The sequence below is a fragment of the Symphalangus syndactylus genome, chromosome 18, assembly GCF_028878055.3.
Source record: "Symphalangus syndactylus isolate Jambi chromosome 18, NHGRI_mSymSyn1-v2.1_pri, whole genome shotgun sequence".
Taxonomy (NCBI): Eukaryota; Metazoa; Chordata; class Mammalia; order Primates; family Hylobatidae; genus Symphalangus; species Symphalangus syndactylus.
In genome coordinates this window covers 85,196,226-85,218,796 of record NC_072440.2, presented here as the reverse complement: position 1 = coordinate 85,218,796, position 22,571 = coordinate 85,196,226, and the positions used below count along the sequence as shown (strand labels likewise).

Genomic DNA, 22,571 nt, shown 5'->3' with positions numbered 1-22,571 from the left:
TGGCTTTGTGCTTCTCTGTCAGTTACCATCACCACTTGGAAAGGGAAACTACAATTTATGAAGCACCTGTTGTCGATCCAGCTAATGCCAGGAAGGTGATACCTGACCAGTCACTACTGTCAAACTTCCAGCTCACGGCTTCTACCCAGATCCCTCACTTTCCCCATGAGAGAGTGCTGCTCAATATGGCATCCACAAAATCAGTCCCTCACACAACTTACTTATTTAACAATATCACAGCCCCCATCCCCTTCTCCTTACCTAATTTCATTGTTACCGGCCCCATGTCAAAGATTATTTAAAACTCCCTGGCTGTCAAAATTCCATTAACAACTTCTGACCTATAACCGTCACTCACTGAATTGACACGTGTGAGGTTCTGTGCGGATGCTCCACTTCAGTTAGCTTGAACCTTCACAACAGTCCGGCAGCATAGGTATTTTAGAATTATTAGTAATGTTGAGCATGTTTCATATGTTTTTTGGCCATTTACATTTCCCCTTCCACGAGTCGTCTGTTGAGAGGCTCTGTGCCCACGAGCCATACACATAGTGATGTCCAAAAAGCGCTTCTATTTTACAGTAAGAAACTCAGGCAAAGAGAGGCCGCCTTTGCCCAGAGGATCTCTCGTGCCTGGGAGGTTGTGAGAGGCAGAGCTGGAGTTGGGTGCTGTGGAGTCCTTTTCGCCACCTTTTTCATGCACCATGCTGCCCGTCCACATAGCTCAATGTGCCCGTTTATTTCTTAGGAAATACACCACAGCGCTACTATTTAGGTAGTGCAATTAAAGTTTACTTTCTCAATTCTCTGTTTCCCCTACCTTTAGCAGAAAACTTGGGAAAGCCTAAGTCATTTTCCACTTCTTAGCCCCTTCCTCCTCCCCCCTCATTTTCTAGGCAAAAGTATGATAAGAGAGTAGCTTGGATAATGTCTAGCTTTGTTTTGGTTCTTTGGTAATGTGAATTTTTCCCATTGTTACCAAACTCCCACTTTTTCCACATCAAAATACATTTCATGATAGCTGGAGTATGGCAACAGTACTCCTGAGTATAGGCAGGCGCCACCATGCCCGGCTAATTTCTATTTTTGTAAAGATAGGGTCTCACTATGTTGCCTAGGCTAAAACCTTCTGATAAGGATATTTTCTAGTATCTCATGTTTAGAGCAAATTACTAGAATATCAAGGATCTAGTAAAAAAAAAAAAAAAAAAAGTAAATGCCATGGATATGTCTGGGATCAGTACAGATTTATCCCAGGATACTAGATCTTTAGTAGAAGGTATGAATGGTGAGAATTCCTCAGCAGGATTTCCGGATGTTTGTTAGACATGAGCACCCAGATGACTTGTGGGTTCTCAAACTCGACAGCCCAAAACAGTTCACAGAAGAGTAAATATATATGGGTAATAAACATAGAAATATGTTCTCCCTCACTAGTAATCAAAGAAACATTATTTTAAAGAATAAAAAAATACTTTTCATTCATTCAACACACTTTTTAAAATAATAACAATGTTGGTGTTGAAATGAGCACTCATAAACTTCTGGGGAAAAAATGAAAGGTACAGCCTTTATGGAAGCCGTTAGTCCTTAAAAAATATATCATGCCCTTTGAGCCAGTAATTCCCTGCCCAAGGAAGTAGTCACAGATTTAGACAAAAATTGAATGTTCAAATGTATTAATTCCAGGACTATCAAAAATCAAAATGCCCAGCAACTAGAGCTAATGTAATAATAGCATGGAATATTATGCCCCATGGAACATGATGCTTCCTAATATCCTTAATTATTCTTTGAAGTGTCCACAGCATAATCTTAAGTGAGCTCGTGGTCTTCACTGCACTCTCAAACCTGCTCTTCCTGCAGTTTTCTCCATCCTTCCAGTGGCTTGGGCAAGAAAATTTGGGATCATCTTTGACCTCTCTCTCTCACATCTCATAGTGCTCTGCAGCAAATCCTCAGTCTCACATTTTGTAGGATTCTCCCTACTTTCCAGGCCTCCTGCAAAGCATGAACTGCAAAGGCTTGAGGAGGAAAGAAAGCAACACTGAACTCCCTTGAGTGGTTAGGGTTTGGTTCCTAAATTAAGGCACGGTTTTCCTTTTCCTTGAATTAAGTTAACTAACTCTTCCTCCTAGGGCAGAATCAATGGGCCAAATGGCCTCATTGAGAACATGACATCTAAAGGGAGAGTGGCAGGAGTCAAAGTATTATTATAATGAATAGAAATAGGTGAGGGAGAAAGTAATGGGATTTCATTGGTGGCGACTCTACTTGCTGAGAAATGTTGTATATTTTCAGTGAGCAACAAATATTATACAGCATGGAGGACCATCAAATTTAAAAGAGACCTTAAAACCAAGTGTGTGTCGGCCGGGTGCAGTGGCTCACGCTTGTAATCCCAGCACTTTGGGAGGCCGAGGCGGGCAGATCACGAGGTCAGGAGATCGAGATCATCCTGGCTAACACGGTGAAACCCCGTCTCTACTAAAAATACAAAAAATTAGCCGGGTGTGGTGGCGGGCGCCTGTAGTCCCAGCTACTTGGGAGGCTGAGGCAGGAGAATGGTGTGAACCTGGGAGGTGGAGCTGGCACTGAGCCAAGATTGCACCACTGCACTCCAGCCTGGGCAACAGAGTGAGACCCCATTTCAAAAAAAAAAAAAACAACCAAGTGTGTGGAAGCCATTAGCTTAGCTGCTGTGGCTATTAGACAAGTAGGCTTTGCCATTGGGTGAAGAGAGACTTAGTAGACTACTGATGTCTGATAATTCCCATTATTGGGGAAGAAATGTAATTTCTTCTCAACCTTCATAAGTTCATAGTTGGGACAGACCCCTGTAACAAAAGACAGATCAGCAAAAGAAAAACAAGCAAAGTTTTTTTATTTTGTTTTTCTCTTCAGAGACAGGGTCTCACTCTGTCACTAAGGCTGGGGTGCCATGGCATGATCACAGCTCATTGAAGCCTTGAACTCCTGGGCTCAAGCAATTCTTCCTCCTCAGCCTCCCAAGTAGCTGGGACTACAGGCATGTGCCACCACGTCCCATTATTTTTTTTTTTTAATTTTTTGTAGAGACGGGGTCATGCTATGTTGCCCAGGCTGGTCTTGAACTCCTGACCTCAAGCAGTCCTCCCGCCCCAGACTCCCAAACCACTGAGATTATAGGCGTGAGCCACCATGCCTGGCCAAGCAAGTTTATTAATGTGTGGAGGGCACAGAATGCAGGAGAAACCCCAATGAAAGGCAACTGCAAGGCAGTGGCATCAAACTCTGGCTTATATGCCATCTTCAAAAAAGAGCAATACATTTGTAGAGAAATGACAGGACAGAAGAAAGCAATTTTAGGCTTCCAAAAGGGGGAAACTATGGGAAGTTAGATACATGGGAAGAAACCGATGGTGTAAGATTTGTTTACAGATTCCTCTGGTGCTGTGTCTGGGCTGGTAAGAACTATCTCCAGTAAAGAAGAATTTATATCCTGTCTTTAGGCAGAAAAGCAGGAGAATAGAGCTCATCCTCTATTTGCTGCTCTTTAATTACTTTTAGCTCAAAAGTAAGTCAAATAGGCATATTTTGGGGTGACATATTCTGGTTTTCCTTGACCTTGAAGTTGAGTCATAACACCAAAGGTTTGTCTATATCTTGCATGTACAAATAGGTAGAAAGGTTTATGATAATTAGGTGAGCCCAGAGTGGCAGGTTGTTGAAGGGCTAATTTAATTCACAAAAGGCCTCTTCATGTTTAGAATCCCAAGGAAGAAGTTTGGACTTGGTTAAGTTATCCTGTGATGATTTTAGAAAAGTTGTAAACCTGCTATCCTCATTAGCCAGGATTCTTCTTAATTGTCTCTTAGGAGTAATTGGGAAAGTTTTGAATGGCCGGTGGTCTGTCAGAAGTAAAGGATTTACTGCACTGGGATAAATTATGTTCTGCATAACGAACTTTATTTTGACAATATTGTAATTTCCCTTTGAAAACCTTATGCCCTTTCTGAGAAAACAGTAGATAGCTGAAACAGTCTTGGAGCTTATCTTTAGAACACAACAAAAGGTCATCCACATGTCAAACAAGAGTAGAATAACAGAGATATTTAAGGTCCTTGAGGTTGTCGTTAAGGACTTGTGAAAAGTACAGAGGGGGCCCCTGTTAATCTTTGGGGCATCACAGTCCAAGTATACTGTTCATGTTCCCAGGAGAAGACAAACAAATATTGCCTATTTTGATCTAAAGGAATACTAAAAAAAGTAAAATACATATCTACAACTGTAAAATATGCAGCTTCAGGAAGCGCTGGAGATAAAGGAGTATTTGATTCTGCTCAGAGAATGACTATTCTATTTATGACCTCAAGGTCCTGAGCAAATCTCTATCCCCACCTATTGGGTTTTTTGACTGGGAGGGTAGGGATGTTACGAGGACTTGTTTAAAATATGATGAGTCCTTTCTCTATCATGCTTTTGACTATCTCAGTCCTTCTTTAGCTCTGGTTTAGAGGGTTTGTACAAGTTTGGGTAGAAATTTAGATGGATCTTTCTGAATCTTTATGGATTCAGCCCCAGTAATCCTACAGACAGTAGGATGTTTGAAACTTTGTCCTCTTTCTGTTCTCAAGTGCCTCTCAAACAATTTTGTTCATCAAAGCTTCCTTGACTGGTGACTATAATTCTAAATTATCCTTGGTGAAATTATGGCATCTAGAAAAGTAAGGCCACAAATTTGAGTGATAGCGTAAATGCATTTAAGAAGCGAGAGTCTTCTGGGCTGGGCACAGTGGCGTGTGCCTGTAATCCCAGCTACTTGGAAGGCTGAGGAGGAGGATTGCTTGAGCCTAGGAGTTCAAGACCAGACTGGGCAACATAGTGAGACTTCATCTCAAAAATAAATAATTAAAAATTAAAGTTATGAAATTTATTTTAAAAAGAAGAAAAAATCTGAATTTGGATTTTTTGGAGGGAAAAAGAAGCAGAAATCTTATGAAGCAGGAGTACAGGTTTAAGTTTAAACTGAGACAAAACCATAATTCTAGGAACAGTCAGTCCAGAGTAACTCAGGTTTAACTCCTCCTGCCCTAAGCAAATGCCTGGGCCTTCCAACTACAAACTCCAAGCAGATTAACAGTTCCTAGAGGACAGAAAGGTTTGGAGAGGAGAACTCTCCCAGAGCCAGACCTCCATGGACAAAGCAAGAGAAGACTGAGGACAGTTCTCACAGGGTGTATTTGTAATCACCCAAAACTGGAAACAACCCTGACGTCCTCAGTGGGTGAATGAGTAGACTGTGGTACATCCATACGTGTGCCATTGTTTGGAATACTACTCAGCAATAAAGAGGAACCATTAATCCGTGCAACAACTTGGATGGAAGTTAAAGGTGCTATGCTGAGAAGAAAAAAAGCCAGTCTCAAAAGGTTACTGGATGATTTCATGGATATAACATTGATAAAATGACAAAATTATAGAGTGATGGGGAACAGGTCTGTGGTGGTCAGGGGACAGGGTTGGGGGGGAGGGCACAGCTGTAAAGGGGTAGCATGAGGGACTTTCTTTGAGATTATAGAACAGGTCTGTATTCTGGTAGGGTGGTGATTCCATGAATCTATCCATGTGATAAAATTTCATGGAGTAGATGCCAAAAAAAAGAGTGTGCGTAAAAACTGATGAAATCCAAATAAGGTCTGTAGTTTACTTACAAATGTGCCAAAGTGGATTTCCTGGTTTTAATAATTGTTATGTAAGGTGTTACTGGGGGAAGCTGGATGAGTAGACATGAAATACATGAGAATTATTTGTTCTGTTTTGCAACTGTGAGTCTAAAATCACTTCAAAGTACAAAAGTTTACAGAAAATTGGAGGGACTCTCTTGGGAATCTCTTCAGTTTTTACTAGAAAAGATAATATAAAATCCTCTGCAGAATTACAAATTGAATGCAGTTTCTAAGCACTGTAATTTCATTTGTTGTAATTTTGATTTGGAAATTATTTTAACTATCGTATTAGCAATATTTTGTATTGTTGACTAAAATACTATGTACCTGAAAAGAAAATCCTCTGGAGATTTTCCCTTCCAGATAAAATAACTCCTTAACAATGGCATACAGAGCTACTGGTGATGTGGCTTTCGTCTGCCTTTTTAACCACATCTCCTTCTGCCCCAACATGACTCTGGGATGAGCTACTTGCAGTCCTTTCCCTCCTCCCCATGCATTCCCCTTTCCTCTTAACTCTTACCTGCCTGGGCCGGGCGCAGTGGCTCACGCTTGTAATCCCAGCACTTTGGGAGGCCGAGGCGGGCGGATCACGAGGTCAGGAGATCGAGACCACGGTGAAACCCCGTCTCTACTAAAAAAAAAAATACAAAAAATTAGCTGGGCGTGGTGGCGGGCGCCTGTAGTCCCAGCTACTCGGAGAGGCTGAGGCAGGAGAATGGCGTGAACCCGGGAGGCGGAGCTTGCAGTGAGCCGACATTGCGCCACTGCACTCCAGCCTGGGCGGCAGAGCGAGACTCCGTTTCAAAAAAAAAAAAAAAACTCTTACCTGCCTGATGAGTTTCTCCTCCAAGAACCAGTTCAAACCATGTTTCCTTTACAAAGCTTTCCCTGATGCAGGAAGCAGAGTTGCTCCAGCAGCTCCTGTATCTGGAGTTGGAGCGTGATGTGTTGCCCTTTGGTTATTTCATTCAGTTGTCTAGCTCTCACCTAAGTTCATTAATTTCTCGAGGGCCCAGAGTGGGTTCATTTCTTCCTATAGGTCCTGTGCTGGCACAGGGGCTGGCACACAGCATTGGGTGCTGAAGCACACACTCCACAAATGGTGATGAGTGAGTGATTGAATCTGAAGCTCTGCAATGTCCTTAGAAAGCAATTTTGTCTATTCTTCCTGCCTTAATACAGTAATTTCCCACAAAACCAAGCATTAAAAAGGGCTCTGATTAACCACAGTTAAACAAAGTTAATCAATACATACAATATTATTTTCCAAACGTTCAACTTAGTTAAGACTTTATTATATAAACACATTTCCCATCTCGCTTTTCATTTGTGATACAGTGTTGTGAGTAGCTGGAGAAAGATCATGAGTCACACTCATGGGTCTTCTTGGACAGATAAAATCTAGAACTTGAGGGTAGGATATGGAGTCTGAAGGGGGATGGGTGAGATGTTGAGATAAGGAGCATAAGCCTACTTTTAATCTATATTTCTTTTTTCTTTTTCTTTTTTTTTTTTTTTTTTTGAGGTGGAGTTTCGCTCTTTGTTGCCCAGGCTGGGGTGCAGTGGTGTGATATTGGCTCACTGCAACCTCCGCCTCCCGGGTTCAAGCCATTCTCCTATCTCAGCCTCCCAAGAAGCTGGGATTACAGGTGCGTGTCACCACGCCCAGCTAATTTTTGTATTTTTAGTAGGGATGGGGTTTTGTCATGTTGGCCAGGCTGGTCTCGAACTCCTGACCTCAAGTGATCCACCTGTCTCGGCCTCCCAAAGTGCTGGGATTATAGGCATGAGCCACAGCACCTGGGCCTAATCTATATTTCATTTCAAATTTTAACTGAAAGAACCAAAATGCACTCCATCCTGCAGGCAGTCACTCACTATCTACTGAAGTGCTGCAGCAGACACACATGGCTGTGATGACAAACGCCTGATGTCCCTCTCCAGCTTCCTCCTGGGCAAGTGACTGAAGACTCCAGAATCATCTGCAGGTCTAGTTGCTGTCCCCACACTCCAACAAAATGACTCAGAGTTTCATCATTTCTTATTGCACCATCTAATGACCATATCGCCACCTCTGGTCTGGTAACTTCATTAAACAGAGCAGATGACCTCCTCTTTCAAAGTGGGCCCTCCCTTGGCTCCTAAGACATCACCTTCTCTCCACCTCCTCTATTTTCATCGCGTCCCTAACATTCCTCCAGGACTGAGTCATTGGTCTTATGCTCTTTTTTAAAAATAAAAGTAATAATAAATATGTTTCCCATGTCCAGAATTTCCCATTTTCTCTTCGCTGCTTTCTGGCATCCTGTCATCTTTAAAGGCCCAATTAGGTGCCACCTTCCTCCAGAAACCTCTAACTGCTGATCCCCCTCTCATCTTTTTCGTGTGCCTGGAACACTTAAAAGTCAAAGGTGCTTTCACTATTTAGCACTTCATATATTCTGCTTTGTGGCATCCCTTGTTATTTTATAAATTACTCTTACCTCTTCAACCAAAGAAATGCTCCTTAATAAAGACAAGACCCATGCCTTGAAATGATCCCATGTCCTCATGATGCCTCACTGGGTGTTGAGCACATTTTGTCAGTGGTCAGTAAGCACTTGCTGGTCGAGATTAAGGCAATGCTAGGCCAGGCCTGGTGGCTCATACCTGTAATCCTAGCACTTTGGGAGGCTGAGGCAGGTGGATCACTTGAGGTCAGGAGTTCAGCCTGGCCAATATGGTGAAACCTCATGTCTACGAAAAATACAAAAATTAGCTGGGTGTGGTGGCACACACCTGTAATCCCAGCTATTTGGGAGGCTGAGGCAGGAGGATTGCTTGAACCAGGAAGGTATAGGTTGCAGTGAGCTGAGATCATGCCATTGTACTGCAGCCTGGGCAACAAAGCAAGACTCCATCTCAAAAAAAAAAAAAAAAAGGAGAGAGAGGTTAAGGCAATGCTGCAATGTCTTGAAAAAATAAGTATAAAGAAGAAAACTGGGCCAGGCATGGTGGCTCATGCCTGTAATCCAACACTTTGGGAGGCCGAGGCGGGTGGATCATGAGGTAAAAAGTTTGAGACCAGCCTGGCCAATATGGTGGCCCCATCTCTACTAAGAATACAAAAATTAGCCAAGCATGGTGATGGACGCCTGTAATCCCAGCTACTCGGGAGGCTGAGGCAGGAGAATTGCTTGAACCCGGGAGGTGGAGGTTGCAGTGAGCTGAGATCGTGCCACTGCACTCCAGCCTGGGCGACAGAGCAAGACTCCATCTCAAAAAAAAGAAGAAGAAGAAACCCTCTGAAATTCCCTTTCCCTCCTCCTAATTCTCAAGGGGTGAAATCTTGGCAAGTCATCCCGCTCTAGAGCTGTGAAAAATCAAATCGTCCTTCCTGCCCAAGTGTGGAAAGAGCATGGGATTTGGGTTCATTTGGCTGGGTTCAGCTCTGATCTTGCCAGTGGTTGATCTTGAACTTGGAAAAGTCACTGGAATCCTCAGCCTTCATTTCTTCATAAGCAAAATTGAGGTAACAACTCAAAGGCTTTCTGGAGCTGGATGCTGTAATCCACAAGAGTGGCATTTCTCGTGGGAATTTCAGGCACTATGGTAGGGCAGGAGAGAAGCTATCTGCAGGCCTTCTGGAAGCTCTCCAGTGCATGTCCCCACTGGGGTGGGGGCTGACTGTCTCCACGTGGGGTTAGTCCTGCAGAACAGGCAGGTAGGGTAGAGTCTGAGGGCATGAGGAATGGCAGTCTACTAGAGAGGGCACAAAGAGTTCAACAAACACTGAAACTTAAGTTTGTCCTGGACATCTTCAGCGTTGACTTTCTGGTGGAAAGGGTAAAGTATAAATGACTGTGCCCTGTCAAAAGGGCACAGAAGTAAAACTGGGCGGATTTTGGGAGGGGACTGGATGTGGGGTGAAAGGTATGGTGAGAGCAGAGAAGAGGGGCCTGAGCCTGGGGTCAGCAGAAAGTAGGCTAAACAATTCACAGGATGCAGACATTTCAGAGAAGGGTGACATATCACTTGGCCCTGGACAACAACTATAAGCCAGACAGTCCAAAGAGACATAGTTCCAAAGGAACATAAAGTGACATGGCTTGTATGTGTCCCCAGATACATGGATGTGCTTTTGGAGCTTGAAGGATAATTAAGAAAACATCAGACCCACCAGGGCTGCTGCAAACATGACAGTTCCCTTCCCAACACATCATGGCAGCTGCTGCAGCTCCCTTCCCTCTATCCTGAGGCTAGCCACAGATGGGCCAGCAGCCCACCCCCAGAGCAGACCAAGCAGAGAGGTGCTCCCAGGAGTTACCAGGTTCCACTCTCCGAACCATCTTAAAATCCTGTTGTGGGAAGTCCAGCAGCACCATCTTATATGCATTAGAGGAAGATTGTTTAAATCCCTTGCCAAGGTTCCCAAGGCTTCGTGCTGCATCTGTTTGTGTGTAGCCAGGGAGTACAGCTAGCATTCTCCTCTCCTTCCTTCTCCATGTAGCCAGTGGCACCTCCTCCGGGTCAACAAACAAGAAACGAAACCAGAAAACCACACTTGCTGAGTCCACTTGCCATCTGAACCCCCCAAACCCTAGTTTAACCTCTCCCATTCATTCATTGATTGATTCAATAAATATATAGGTACTGAGAAGCTATTGTTCACTGAGCCCTGAGCCAGTACTAATTGAGGAAAGAAATGGGCAACATAGCTCCAAAAGCACAGCTCTGTCTTTCTGCCTGAGGCAGCAGAGAGTGGATACCCAAGGCTGTCCCTGTTCTCTCCCTGCTCAGGACCCTGATCAGAGGGTCTGTGGGAATTGGGTCAGGGTGCAGGAAAGAAGATGGTGAGTCAGATATGTCTATGTCAGTGATCTTGCCTATCAGTAAAGGTTGCTCAGCCCCCAAAGCAGGGTGATGGTGAACCTTTGGCTCCTGCCAGCAGTACTCATTATGCTCCCAACAGCCCCATGCTCAATCATACCATCATTCTGATGCTTCATGAAAACTGAGGCTTGGATACCTTCGCCTACTTGCTTGTGTCTCACAGGCAGCGAATGGCAAAGCCTGCAGCCAAGTCACACTGTCTGCCTTCTGCTGGGAGCCTTGGATTAATGGGTGACTCCGTGGACATTTGTTGACCTAAAAAGTAGGTGTTTGAGGAACTGAAAGATCTCCAGCAAAGAACCTTTAGAAAGAAAATATTGCCTTTCTATCTGCCCACCTAGATGAACCCTACTAAAATGGATTGATTTTAGCGATGAGAAATTCTGTTTACTATCCTGCAGGGTTTCCATTAACCCTCAAAGTTATGGTCAGATAGGGTGACCTAGCCAGAACCTCCCCCAAGGACTCCTTCCCTGGCTAGCAGCTACAGGGATGTGGCACCATTATCCCAGCCAGCCTGGGGAGAGCCTTGATAAGAGTTCAGATCATTATTCAGCAGAATATGTCCAGGATCCAAGTGGCTGGAACTTCAGCAGGGCTCAGGGTCTTAGAGTTGTGACCTAAAAGTGTTGTGAGAACAAAATCCTGGAGGAGTTTCAGTCCCTACCTGAACCCACAGCCGTCCAGATCCCTGTCCTGGATCTATGGGAGGGGGCGCATCCTGGGCTCCAGGCCAGCCCTGCAAATACTCCACTTGCCCCATCTCTGCATTGACTAATCCAGCTTTGAGAGGCTGAGCCTCTCAATGAGTCAGGTCCTTGCTCAGCCATAAGAAGAAGGTGATTGGCTGGGTCTGCCAGGGCTTTGTGACCCGCTGGCTGGCTCCCCAGCCCCTCAGAACCCCTCAGCCCCACCTGCACATACTGCCTCCATGCAAGTCCAGAATAACCTGGATGTGTGACTCACGGGGGTAGGGGTAGCAATTTTGCAGATTTTCCAAGCAGGTGACTTCAGACCCCTGGGCCTGTGCAGGAAGGGGTAGCCCAGTGACAATGGGCATAGCCCCACTTCAGGAACGGGAAACGTGTTGGCTGGCTCTGTGGAGTTCTCTCTCTTCTGATCCCACAGCATCTGTTCCAGTTGTCTCGGCCGGTAGGATGGCATCTACAAAGCAGGCTATATGGGAAATCTGGAGCTGGGGAGGGACTGTGGTCAGGGCCCAGCTTTGGGAAGCCCATGTGGCTGTCTCAAGGCAAAGCGGCAGAGAAAAGTTCTGTAGTCTGTCTCCCTTCTGGACTGGCATTTCCATGGTCTCAGAGACCAGAGGCTGGCTGTGTGTCAGGCACCTACACCTCAAACAAATGCCCTTAGATTCTCACTGTCAGTCCCCGCGATGCTGACAGCACTTGCCAAATACATACTGAATGTCAGGGTCTGTGCTCAGCACTGTGTACACATGGCTCACTTAATCCTCATAACTGTTCTGTGAGGTGGGAGCTGTCACTGTCCTTATTTTATAGATGAGGAAACTGAGACCTAAAGTCAAGTCAGACAGCTAGGACATGGTACAACTAGGATTTGAACCCACATGATGTGCCTGGAGATCCAGTGTTCTTAAGCACTACCTTTTTGGAGCTTGCTGGAGGCATGCTGGCCACCTCCTTCAGGAGTGGTAGACCTGGTGTGTCTTTCATAGCCACGCTGGGCAGAGGGTGGAGGCCTGGAAACTGCAGGGGGTTCTTCCAGGGACCAGCCAGAACAGGGCTAAACTTGGGGTAAAAAGAGCTCTAGAGAATTAGAGAAGACTGAGGGCCCCTAAATTGCCCTTAAGACATATTTGTGGAAGACAGATTTAAAAACAAAAAGCCAAAATTAGATTTAGGCTGGTGATAAGGTCATTAAATAATAGAATGTGAAATTTCAGTTGTGCAGACTTATTGGCCATCTTTATGATTTAAGAATATAAGTGCCTAGATCTAAGTGCAGTCCTAATTGCCTGGGAAGGAAGCAGATGGTCTCTAGAAACCCTTCTGACCATGGGTTAGTGGGATTCGGTCTTGATGACCATTTTTAAGGCCTCAGTCGCAGAATGACCCGCAGCCTCCCCTCCCGCAATGAGAGCTGTAATTGCCTTTCCCAGTTGCCTGTGAATGCACCATGAACCTTATAGTCCTAGTATAGGAAATGACTCAGCAAAATCACCAGATTAAACCTCCTCAACTTTTCTTTCCCTTGACTCCATTCCTGATAGCAAGAGTCGAGGCCCTTCAGAGCAGGCTTTCCCCAAGGCCACATTGTCGGTCTGATCCTCAAATGGGGATCTGCCTGGATGATGATATGCCACAATCCAATCAGGGTCTGTTTCTTCTGACAGTCACATGTGCCAAAGATCATGGTAGAAACGTGGATGGGGCTGGAAGACACTGCTACTCCATCTGTTGGGACAGAGCCTGCCCCCTCCGAGTGGCTACCTACCATTCTCTCCGGGGAGGTAAAGGAGCTCTTGGAAACAAGTGTGTTATTATTAAGAGTTTCGTCAGGTTATGTCTTTGCTGTAATTGGAGGCGGCTGGTCCACTTAGACCCTGATGCTTGGGCAAATACTTTATACACCTCTGCCCCCAGCAGCTGGTCTGGTGTGAGTCCAGGCCCAAGTCAACCCCCAATGCAAAAGGCAATCAGAAGCTGGACCTGTTTGGTGAGTTCAAACTGTGGTTTTGGGGGATACGGAGGCTGGCTTAGTTCAGTCCAGGATCTTAGAACAGCCCCAATCCTCCAGGCCCCTCAGCCAGCCCAGCTTTTAGAGGCTCCCAATTTGAGCTCTAAACTGAGCTCTGGAAAGGGGGGTTGGGGGATGGGGGATACATTTAAAGGAGTTTTTGCTCAGGACCTGGGTGCCACCTGCTGGCCATGTTTGGTTCTATTTACAGAGCCAAATCTAGGAGAGGAAAATTAAAAGGGCATCCTGTCCTCCCCAATGTGATGTTTGCTCAAAGGAAACAAGGAGGTTGTTACTTCATGCTGCCCTAGCAGGTGCAGCAGAGAATTCCTGCAGAGACCCCTGGGTGCCCTGGATGAGTCCTCCTGAGCCAAATGGACCCCCACTAGGGCAGAGTGTAGCACCAGTTGAGAGGACCTGAGCGAATCCTGAGTAGGGACTGAGGCTCTGTTCCTGCTACTAGCTACCTGCTTCCCCAGAAGCCCCATAGTGGGTAACAGCATGATTCATTGCTGGGCCCTGAAAGGAGCCATTTTTTCCAGCTTCCTTCACACAGGCACTGCTGCCACTCATGGGACCCTAGAGTCAGACCAAAGGTGTGGAAAATGCCCTCCTGTCATCAGGCATTGACAAAACTGAGTCAATGCTGAGAAGACCTGGGCATTTTTCAAGCAGCCATGTGGCTCTTAGTGAGTCTTAGGAGCCCAAAACGCAAGGCCTTTAGTTGTGTTCTAAACTCCAGGGAAACTGGAGATTTTCCCTGTGTGCCAAGGACTGGCTAGCATTTTCCCCCCAGATAAGTGGCAGAACATCCCAATGTTCCAGCCTTTGCCATTGCAACAAAAGCCAGTAAATCCCAGCTAAGTATGCATATCAAATGAAGGCTGTGGTTCTCACACAGGGCTGTGCACCAGAATCATCTGAGGTATTCTTTAAAATTATATGTGTGTGTGTGTGTGTGTATGTCTGTAAAATATGTGCATATAACATATAATGTATATATAATATATCATACACACACACACTTGGGCTGCACTCTAGCCTCTTGAAGTCTCTGCAGGAGAAGCTGGTGGACTCTCCTAGTAAAGAATCTCTGCAATGCATGGAGGAGGCCTGAACCATTAGCAGGTCGAATCCTGTGGAACCAGGAAAGCTGCCCCCAGGCTGGAAGACCCCTGAGGCTCAAATGATTTCAATCAAAAACTGGAGAATATGTTTGGACTAAGACCGTTGCCTTTCCTTTTCTTCAGTAGTCAGCCCTTGAAATTCATACACTTTAAGCACAACAAAATCCCTAAAGTGGCTCGGGAACTCCCAGGGCCAACCTAAGACTACTCCTTGCCCCCAGAACCACCCCAGACCAGACCAGCCCCTCTGAGGCCTGTCAGCCACAGCTGGCTCAGAATCACTCTGCCCCAGGGGCCTCATAGGGAAATGAGTCTCTGAGCCCGTGGAACGCTCCTGCAGAGTCATTCTGGACAGTTCTCGGAATAGCTGGTGTCCTCTGCACCAGCTCCTGGCCATCCTCTGCACCCTCCCTGGGGACCTGGCAGAGTCTGACCACTGTGGCCCTGGGGCCATTCACATCCATTTCTCTACCTCTGCATGCCCTCTCCTTCCTGATTCCTGTGGCACTTGCTGTTTCTAGCACACTTTGGGGCATTTGGTTATACTGTTCTCATGTGTGCATTACTCTCCCCAATAAGATTATGAACTCCTTGAGGACAGGGGCAAATCTTTTCCATTTCTTGCAGTCCACAACAAAATAATACTCATCAAAATCAGATGCCCTTTCCTTGACTCTACCCACTCTGCCCCTTCGGCAAGCTTAGCGTCCATCCACCCATCCACTCCTCCTCCTGTTACTTTAGGTGCATCCTGGGAACTCAGAAACACTCCCCTGACTCCAGTCTGCAATTCCACTCCACCAATATGGCTAGGCAGTTATTATTCACCAAGAATTGGTGTGGAACCCGAAAGTGAATGGAACACAGCCTGGCCATTGGAGAGCTTATAGTCAGGTGGAAGGGGCAGGCACACACACAATTTTTTTTTTTTTTTTTTTGGAGATGGAGTCTGGCTCTGTCACCCAGGCTGGAGTACAGTGGCATGATCTTGGCTCACTGCAACCTCCACCTCTGGGTTCAAGCAATTCTCCTGCCTCAGCCTCCCTAGTAGCTAGGATTACACGCCTGGCTAATTTTAGTAGAGACAGGGTTTCGCCATGTTGGCCAGGCTGGTCTCGAACTCCTGGCTTAGGTGATCGGCCCCCCTCAGCCTCCCAAAGTGCTGGCATTACAGACATGAGCCACCGCACCTGGTCTTACACACATGATTTGAAGAGACCGTACGGGATGCCATGAAGAGCTGTGCCCAGGGTGCTGTAGGATCGTGGGCACATGCCTCCCACAGAGGGGGTCAGAAAAAGCCTCCTGGAGCTAAAGCAGAGTCCTGAGGCTGAGTGCCGGGGGAGGGGGGATGGTGGGGGGATGGCAGGGGGACCCAGGCCAGAAGGTGATGAGACACGATTCAGAAAGAGGAGAGGACATGAGGCATCACTCAATGGTTCAACGTTACTGAACGTCCTGCCTGTGACAGGTCTGGATACCCCACTCTTGGCTTCAAGGCACTTCCGACATGGGGCGCAGGCATTTAAACAAGTCCAGTGGTGAGTGCAAGGGCCAAGATGCAGGGCAGTGGTGCAGAGACGTTGTGGAGGAGGAGACTCAAGTGCAGTCAACATTACCCTTAGAAAGCTCTGAAATTGCCAGGTCTTGAGTCTTTAGGAGCTCCCAAGACAATAATTCATTTCTGTTTCTCTTGGCTTTTTGGCCCCACCTGGCCTCCCTTTGCCTGGGCAACGAAGGACAAGGTTTATTTTTCAAAGGAGGAAGAACTAGAAATAAAGACGAGGGTTTTCTCTCATGATTTTTCTTCAAAGCATTCATTTAAGTTAAACATGCTGCATCCTATGTGCTTGGGGTCAGGGGTGGGAACATAAGGGGCACACAGCTCTGCAGATGCCTTGCTGAGCCTCCCTGTCTAAAGCAGTACTACTCAAACAGGACTGTGCCTGCAGATCCTCCGGGCATCTTGGTCAAAGGCAGTTTCTCATTTAGTTAGGTCTGGGGGAGGACAAGATAATTGGAATTTCTAACCAGCTGATCCCCATATAGTCCCAATGCTGCAGGTCTGGGGCCACAGTTGAGAACCATGGAGCAGAGAATGAATGAACTTTGGGGTGGGGACAGCATTCCAGACAGAGAGTGAGTAGGAAGCTGCCTATGGCTCCTAACTGGGGAATCAAAGTGGGAGATAAGGCTGAAGAGGTGGGGTCCCCTTATGAGTTTGATAAGTGGTCAGGAGGAGTCACATGATAACAGCAGACGCCTGTGACAGGCAGGGAAATATTCTTTCTGTGAGAATATAAGGTGTATAAGATGTATCTTATTTCACAGAGACACTTTACGTATTAAACCTGGAGAAATATTCTTCACTCACTCCGGAAACACACGTCCTCACAATTCTCGGAAAACACAGTCCTTTTGACCTATCTCGTTTCTCCATTTCTGATAAAGACCTGGTTACAAGAAATATGTGCTTTTCTTAACAGCTCAAGTCAGTTAGCAGCAGCAGCTGACCCTTGGCCTCTGTGGGGTGGGAAGGAGGCTCACTGCTGGCTCCACTCCAACTGCTGGTTTCAGTGTTGGGAGCACAGGGTCAGCGTGGCCAAAAGAAGCCAGAAATCCCAAGTTGTTGAACATCTCAACTTTAAAATATTGGGCACTAATTCAAAACTGTTTCCAACACTATGAGTGCTAAACAGTTTAAGTCTGCAAGGCAAATTCGGCCAAGGAGTGTCTCTTTTATGACTGCTGGCTGAAAGGACTTGAAGTGGGGGAGGGCGGTGGCCAGGCCTGCTTTTAGGTAGATTCTGACGACAGCAGTGTTAAGGATGGATTAGGAGGAGGGAGAGACTGGAGGCTGGAAGGCCTTTTAGGAGGCTCCTGCTAGCCTGGGCTAGAGAGAAAATACAGTCAGCCCACCACATCCCTGGGTTCCACATCTGTGGATTCAATCAAATACCGATCAAAAATACTCAGGAAAAAAAAAGGATTGTTGCATTGCCTACAGACTTTTTTTCATGTCACAATTTCCTAAACAATACAGTATAACAACTATTTACATCGGTGACATGGTAGTAGGTATTATAAGTAATCTAGAGATGATTTAAATCATACAGGAGGATGTGTGTAGGTTAACTGTAAATACTGCATCATTTTATATAAGGGACTTGACTGTGCATTGACTTTGGTATGGGGAGATGTTCTGGAACAAATTCTCTCATGAATACCAAGGGACAACAGTATGCATAAATCCTGAGGGTAAGCAGAACAGGGCGGATTGAGGAGGTGGGGTTCCAGGACTTGAGGAATGACTTGATAGGTGCATGAGGGAGAGTAAGCTGTCTGGGATGACCCCGCAGGTTTCTAAGGTGGTGATTAATTGCTGATGGTGACATTCACTGGGATAATGAATACAGGAGCCAGAAGCATATTCTAAGGGAAGGTTGTGGACAAGCAGAATTTAGATGCCTCTGCATCAGCCACAGGAATATGGAGTCTGAAGTCAGAGAAGAGGCAAAGATTAGCTGGCTTTCTAAAACACAAATCTGGTCAGGTCACTGTCGCTTAAAACCCTCTAATGGCTTCCCGTCATCCAAATAGAAAGTCCAGATTCCTCCTTCTGGTAAACAAGGGCCTGGCAACCTGTCCCTGCCAACCTCATTGTGCCACACCCCAACAGAAAAATCTGCTCCCTGGGCCTGCTCCATGACTCAGAGTGCCCGGAATAAGCTCTGCCTTTGTTCTTGCTAGTCCCTGTGCCTGAAATGCCTTCTACCCATCCCTTTTTATGTCTGGAAAATTCCTATTCTTTTCAGGCTCCAACATCTCTGCTCTGAAGCCTTCGCTGACCCTGCCCAGCAGATGCGCTCACACCCTTCTTTGTGCTGTCCCTGAACATTTATGTGCCTGTTTCACTGCCCCATCACTCCCTACTGAGGGGATCTGCCTGTCTGTAAATGCCTCAAGGCAGAGGCCATATCTTAATTAACTTGGAATTACTGGCTCCTAGCGCACGTCTAGCATATAGTAGATGCTCATGAAATGTCTAAGGAATAAAGACCCTCCCTCTGGGGGTAAACTGCGAGGCCAATCTGGAGGGAATGTTTCTTACTTCCCAGTATCATACAGCCCCTCTCTCCTGACAGCTAAGGAGCTGCATGAGGCCCCAGTGCTGACCTCACCTTTCTTCTTGCTTTCCAGCTGGGGTATGGCCGTCAATGTGTACTCCACATCTGTGACCAGTGAAAATCTGAGTCGCCATGATATGCTTGCATGGGTCAACGACTCCCTGCACCTCAACTATACCAAGATAGAACAGCTCTGTTCAGGTAGGAGGCTGGGAATATGGGAAGTGGCTCTGCTGGAAGGAAAGGAAAGAAAGGTCCGAAGGCAGAGCAGCCACAGCAGGGAATATACAGTCGTGCATGGCTGAATGACTGATGTGCCCAGAGAAATGCATCCTTAGGCAATGCTGTTGTTGTGTGAACATCACAGAGTGTATTTACACAAACCTGGATGGTGTAGCCTACTACACACCTCGGCTATATGGTATAGCCTACTACTCCTAGCTAAAAACATGGACAGCATGTTTCTGTACTAAATACTGCAGACAGTTTTAACACATGGTAAGTATTTGCACATCTAAATATACCTAAACATAGAAAAGGTGATAATAAAATAAAAACATGCTATTGTAATCCTATGGGACCACCATCATATATGTGGTTCATCGTTGACCAAACCATCGTCATGCAGCCCATGGCTGTAGCTTGTGATTAGATTAAGGAGGAGAGCTGAAGGCCCTGAACTAGTAGACTGTCTGGAGCTGAAGTCAAGAAATGGAAGCAGGGAAAGAGAAGAGCAGGAGAGGCACGGTGAAGGACTGCAGGGAAAGGAGGAGTGGGGAGCTGAGAGCCAGGATGGCAGCAGAGCCACAGGTCTGACCACACCTCTCTGGGTCCAGCTCTCAGCTCTTCTTCTGGTGGTGCAACCTTGGGCAAGTCACTATACTGCCCTAGGCCTCAGTTTTTCCATCCATAAGATGGAGATAATATCACCAACTAACTAGAGTTCCTGTTGGGATTGCCCTACCTACATGCAGCGTTTGGTGTGGTACTGGTACATAATACGCATCCATAAATAGTCATTGCTGTTATTCGTGGAAAGCTGGGGGGATTCTGGCCATGTCTATCCTGAAAGTAGGACTGGCCCCAGCCCCAGAACAAGGAGAGAGAAGAAGAGACAGGGTTTGGGGAAGTGAGAGAGAGGAGCCCACAGAAGGAGAGCAGCAAGACCCTTCAGCCAGCCGTCCTTCTCCACAGGGGCAGCCTACTGCCAGTTCATGGACATGCTCTTCCCTGGCTGTGTGCACTTGAGGAAAGTGAAGTTCCAGGCCAAACTAGAGCATGAATACATCCACAACTTCAAGGTGCTGCAAGCAGCTTTCAAGAAGATGGGTGTTGACAAAGTAGGTGCCTGTGCTCCGGGGGGCCCTGAGGAGCAGTGTGACCCTGGGGAAGAGGACCCACCAGCCCAGCAACTGGGGCTGCTGGGGTCATTCTAGTGCTCACGCCTCCCTCCACCTCCCGACTCTCCAGAGGGAATTTTCCCCCCCGCTCGAGGCACAATGGAAAAGCCCACAACACTTGCCATCCCATCATGACAACATTCCTTTCCCTTCCTCCTCTCTGGACCCTGCCCACCCCAACACTGAGCTCTGTGTACCGCTCCTGTGAAGTTCCACCTCTCTCTGTCTCTGTAGGGCCCAAGAAAGTGTCTCTGCTCACTCTCCTGCCTCGGTGGCTGCAGACCCCCAGCCCACACGCAGGCAGTAGAGCCAAGGGACGCCTCTCCACACAGTTCTTCCACACGGTGCCTGTAGAGGAGGGATGCCTCTGGATCTGACACTAGGGCTTACCAGCCTACCTGTCTGCTCTGGTGCCGTGGGAGGGGGGCAAGTGGAGAAGGTGGAGGATGCTGCAGCCCAGGGGCTGGCTTTCCTGAGAGCAGTGGTCCTCAGCAGAGGAAGGCGGCCCTACAGCAGCAGGTGGCTAAAGTTCTCTCCTTATGTGGTCTATTTCAGATCATTCCTGTAGAGAAATTAGTGAAAGGAAAATTCCAAGATAATTTTGAGTTTATTCAGTGGTTTAAGAAATTCTTTGACGCAAACTATGATGGAAAGGATTACAACCCTCTGCTGGCGCGGCAGGGCCAGGACGTAGCGCCACCTCCTAACCCAGGTGATCAGATCTTCAACAAATCCAAGAAACTCATTGGCACAGCAGGTAACGTGCCCGAGCCGGGGGAGGGAGCGTGGGGGGCCGGGCCAGCAGGCCTCTACAGCCAGGAGTGCCCCCTGGGCCACGGCCCGGCCCTGCCAGCCTGGAGGAGACTTGTTATCACGGAGTTCGGATGACGCCGCCTGCTGGCCCCTTAGACCAGGGGGAGTGAAAGTAATGGGTGAGAGAGCTCCACAAATTGCTCTAAGAGGAGAGCCACCAGCACCAGCCATGGTGGCAGCTGGGGTAGGAGGCCCAAGGCACTTTGTTTCATAGCACGAGCTAACTTGTTTGCCTCAAGATGATGGGGCAGCAAGGTGGCTTAGTTTCTCCATCCAGGTGCATCCAGACCAAGAGCCTGGTGCCAGCACCACAGCCCCTTCTTGCCCCCTGCCCCCTGGATGGCCAGGGGCAGGAGTTGCCAAGCTGGATCACACCTTTCCCCACTCCAAAGGCCCAATAGTCCTAAGTCCTCAAAAGATGAGTCTCTAGAAACGAGGCTTTGTCTGGGTCCTGGAGGGGAAGGGAGAGAAGCAATAGGGCCTTTGGGAAGCAGCAGCGTTGGGAGGGGAAGGGAGAGGAGCAGCCCCAGCCCGCGTCGGACCCCGTCATAGCAGAGCCACCTCCTCTGTCTGCACTGCTGTTCTGCCTGGGCCTGCCCCACTCGCCCGCCTGCTTGCTTTGCACTAGAAGCAGCCCGCTCTGTCTAGGGAGGTGCAGTCGCTAGTGAGCAAGTGGCCACAGCATGCTGGCTGCGCTGGGGAGGAGCTGGGGTCCCTGATTTGGCCACCACTGTGCAGATACCTGGTCCAGCCCAGCAGAGGGCAAAAGAGCCCATCCTGACACAGGGCCCCTGGAGGGACAGCCACCCAGGGACGATGGCTTTGGGCTGGGGCTTCTGTTAGGAAAGACCCTGTGCCAGCTGCCTTTCCTCTAGCTATCAGTAAGAGAGGGCCCCACACCCTTCCAACTCCACTTCCCCAAATTTGCTGTCCTAATTTCTCTCCTCTATCCCTCAGGCCAGCTCTCTCCCTGCCCCAACACCTCACACCTTGTTTAGTTCCCTATAGTTTCTGCTCTCCCGGGCTTGCCAAAGGGCTGCCCAGCTGCTGGAGTGTCCATGTGGCCAAGGCTCGGGGCCTAGCTGTAGATGCCCTTCCTGGGGTGGGGGCAGAGGGGTGAGAGTGCCTGCCTGTCGCATGGGCCTGCCCCCGCAGTCCTCACACCAGGCTGTCTCCTGCCACGTGTGCTATGGGCTCACATGAACTCACCTGACTCTTTTCCTCTGGGCAGTTCCACAGAGGACGTCCCCCACAGGCCCAAAAAACATGCAGACCTCTGGCCGGCTGAGCAATGTGGCCCCCCCCTGCATTCTCCGGAAGAATCCTCCATCAGCCCGAAATGGCGGCCATGAGACTGATGCCCAAATTCTTGAACTCAACCAACAGGTGAGTGGGATGGGTAAGGGTAGCTGAGATAGCCCTGTCACCAAAGCCAGGCCCTTGGGGTGTCTGCAGGGACAAACAAGAGGAGGGCAGGCAGGGGAGCCTGAGTTGGGGACCTCTGGCTTGAACATCACTTTGTCCCCAAGCAGCTGGTGGACTTGAAGCTGACAGTGGATGGGCTGGAGAAGGAACGTGACTTCTACTTCAGCAAACTTCGTGACATCGAGCTCATCTGCCAGGAGCATGAAAGTGAAAACAGCCCTGTTATCTCAGGCATCATTGGCATCCTCTATGCCACGGAGGTGAGCACTCCCAGGCCCACTGGGCCCTCCCCAGTCTGGCCTGGCCCTAAGACCAGAAGTGTGATAGGGCCAGAAGGGACCGTGGAGAACATTTACTGATGAGAGAGAGGTGAAGTCA

At 47.7% G+C, this 22,571-nt stretch overlaps 1 protein-coding gene across 3 annotated transcripts in view; it reads left to right on the top strand.

Moving 5' to 3' along the window:
- The window catches only part of MAPRE3 (microtubule associated protein RP/EB family member 3), a 55,514-nt gene that overhangs the window by 31,896 nt on the left and 1,047 nt on the right, over window positions 1-22,571 (top strand). Inside the window, exons 1-6 of one of the 3 annotated variants that reach the window (XM_055254006.2) lie at window positions 11,554-11,735; window positions 18,629-18,756; window positions 19,750-19,895; window positions 20,511-20,712; window positions 22,000-22,154; window positions 22,301-22,453. In XM_055254006.2, coding sequence (XP_055109981.1) covers window positions 18,636-18,756; window positions 19,750-19,895; window positions 20,511-20,712; window positions 22,000-22,154; window positions 22,301-22,453 — 777 coding nt within the window. In that variant the 5' untranslated portion in view covers window positions 11,554-11,735; window positions 18,629-18,635. Of the gene's footprint in view, window positions 1-11,553; window positions 11,736-18,628; window positions 18,757-19,749; window positions 19,896-20,510; window positions 20,713-21,999; window positions 22,155-22,300; window positions 22,454-22,571 lie in introns of those variants that run through there. The other 2 variants (XM_055254007.2, XM_055254005.2) reach the window with 2 other exon arrangements.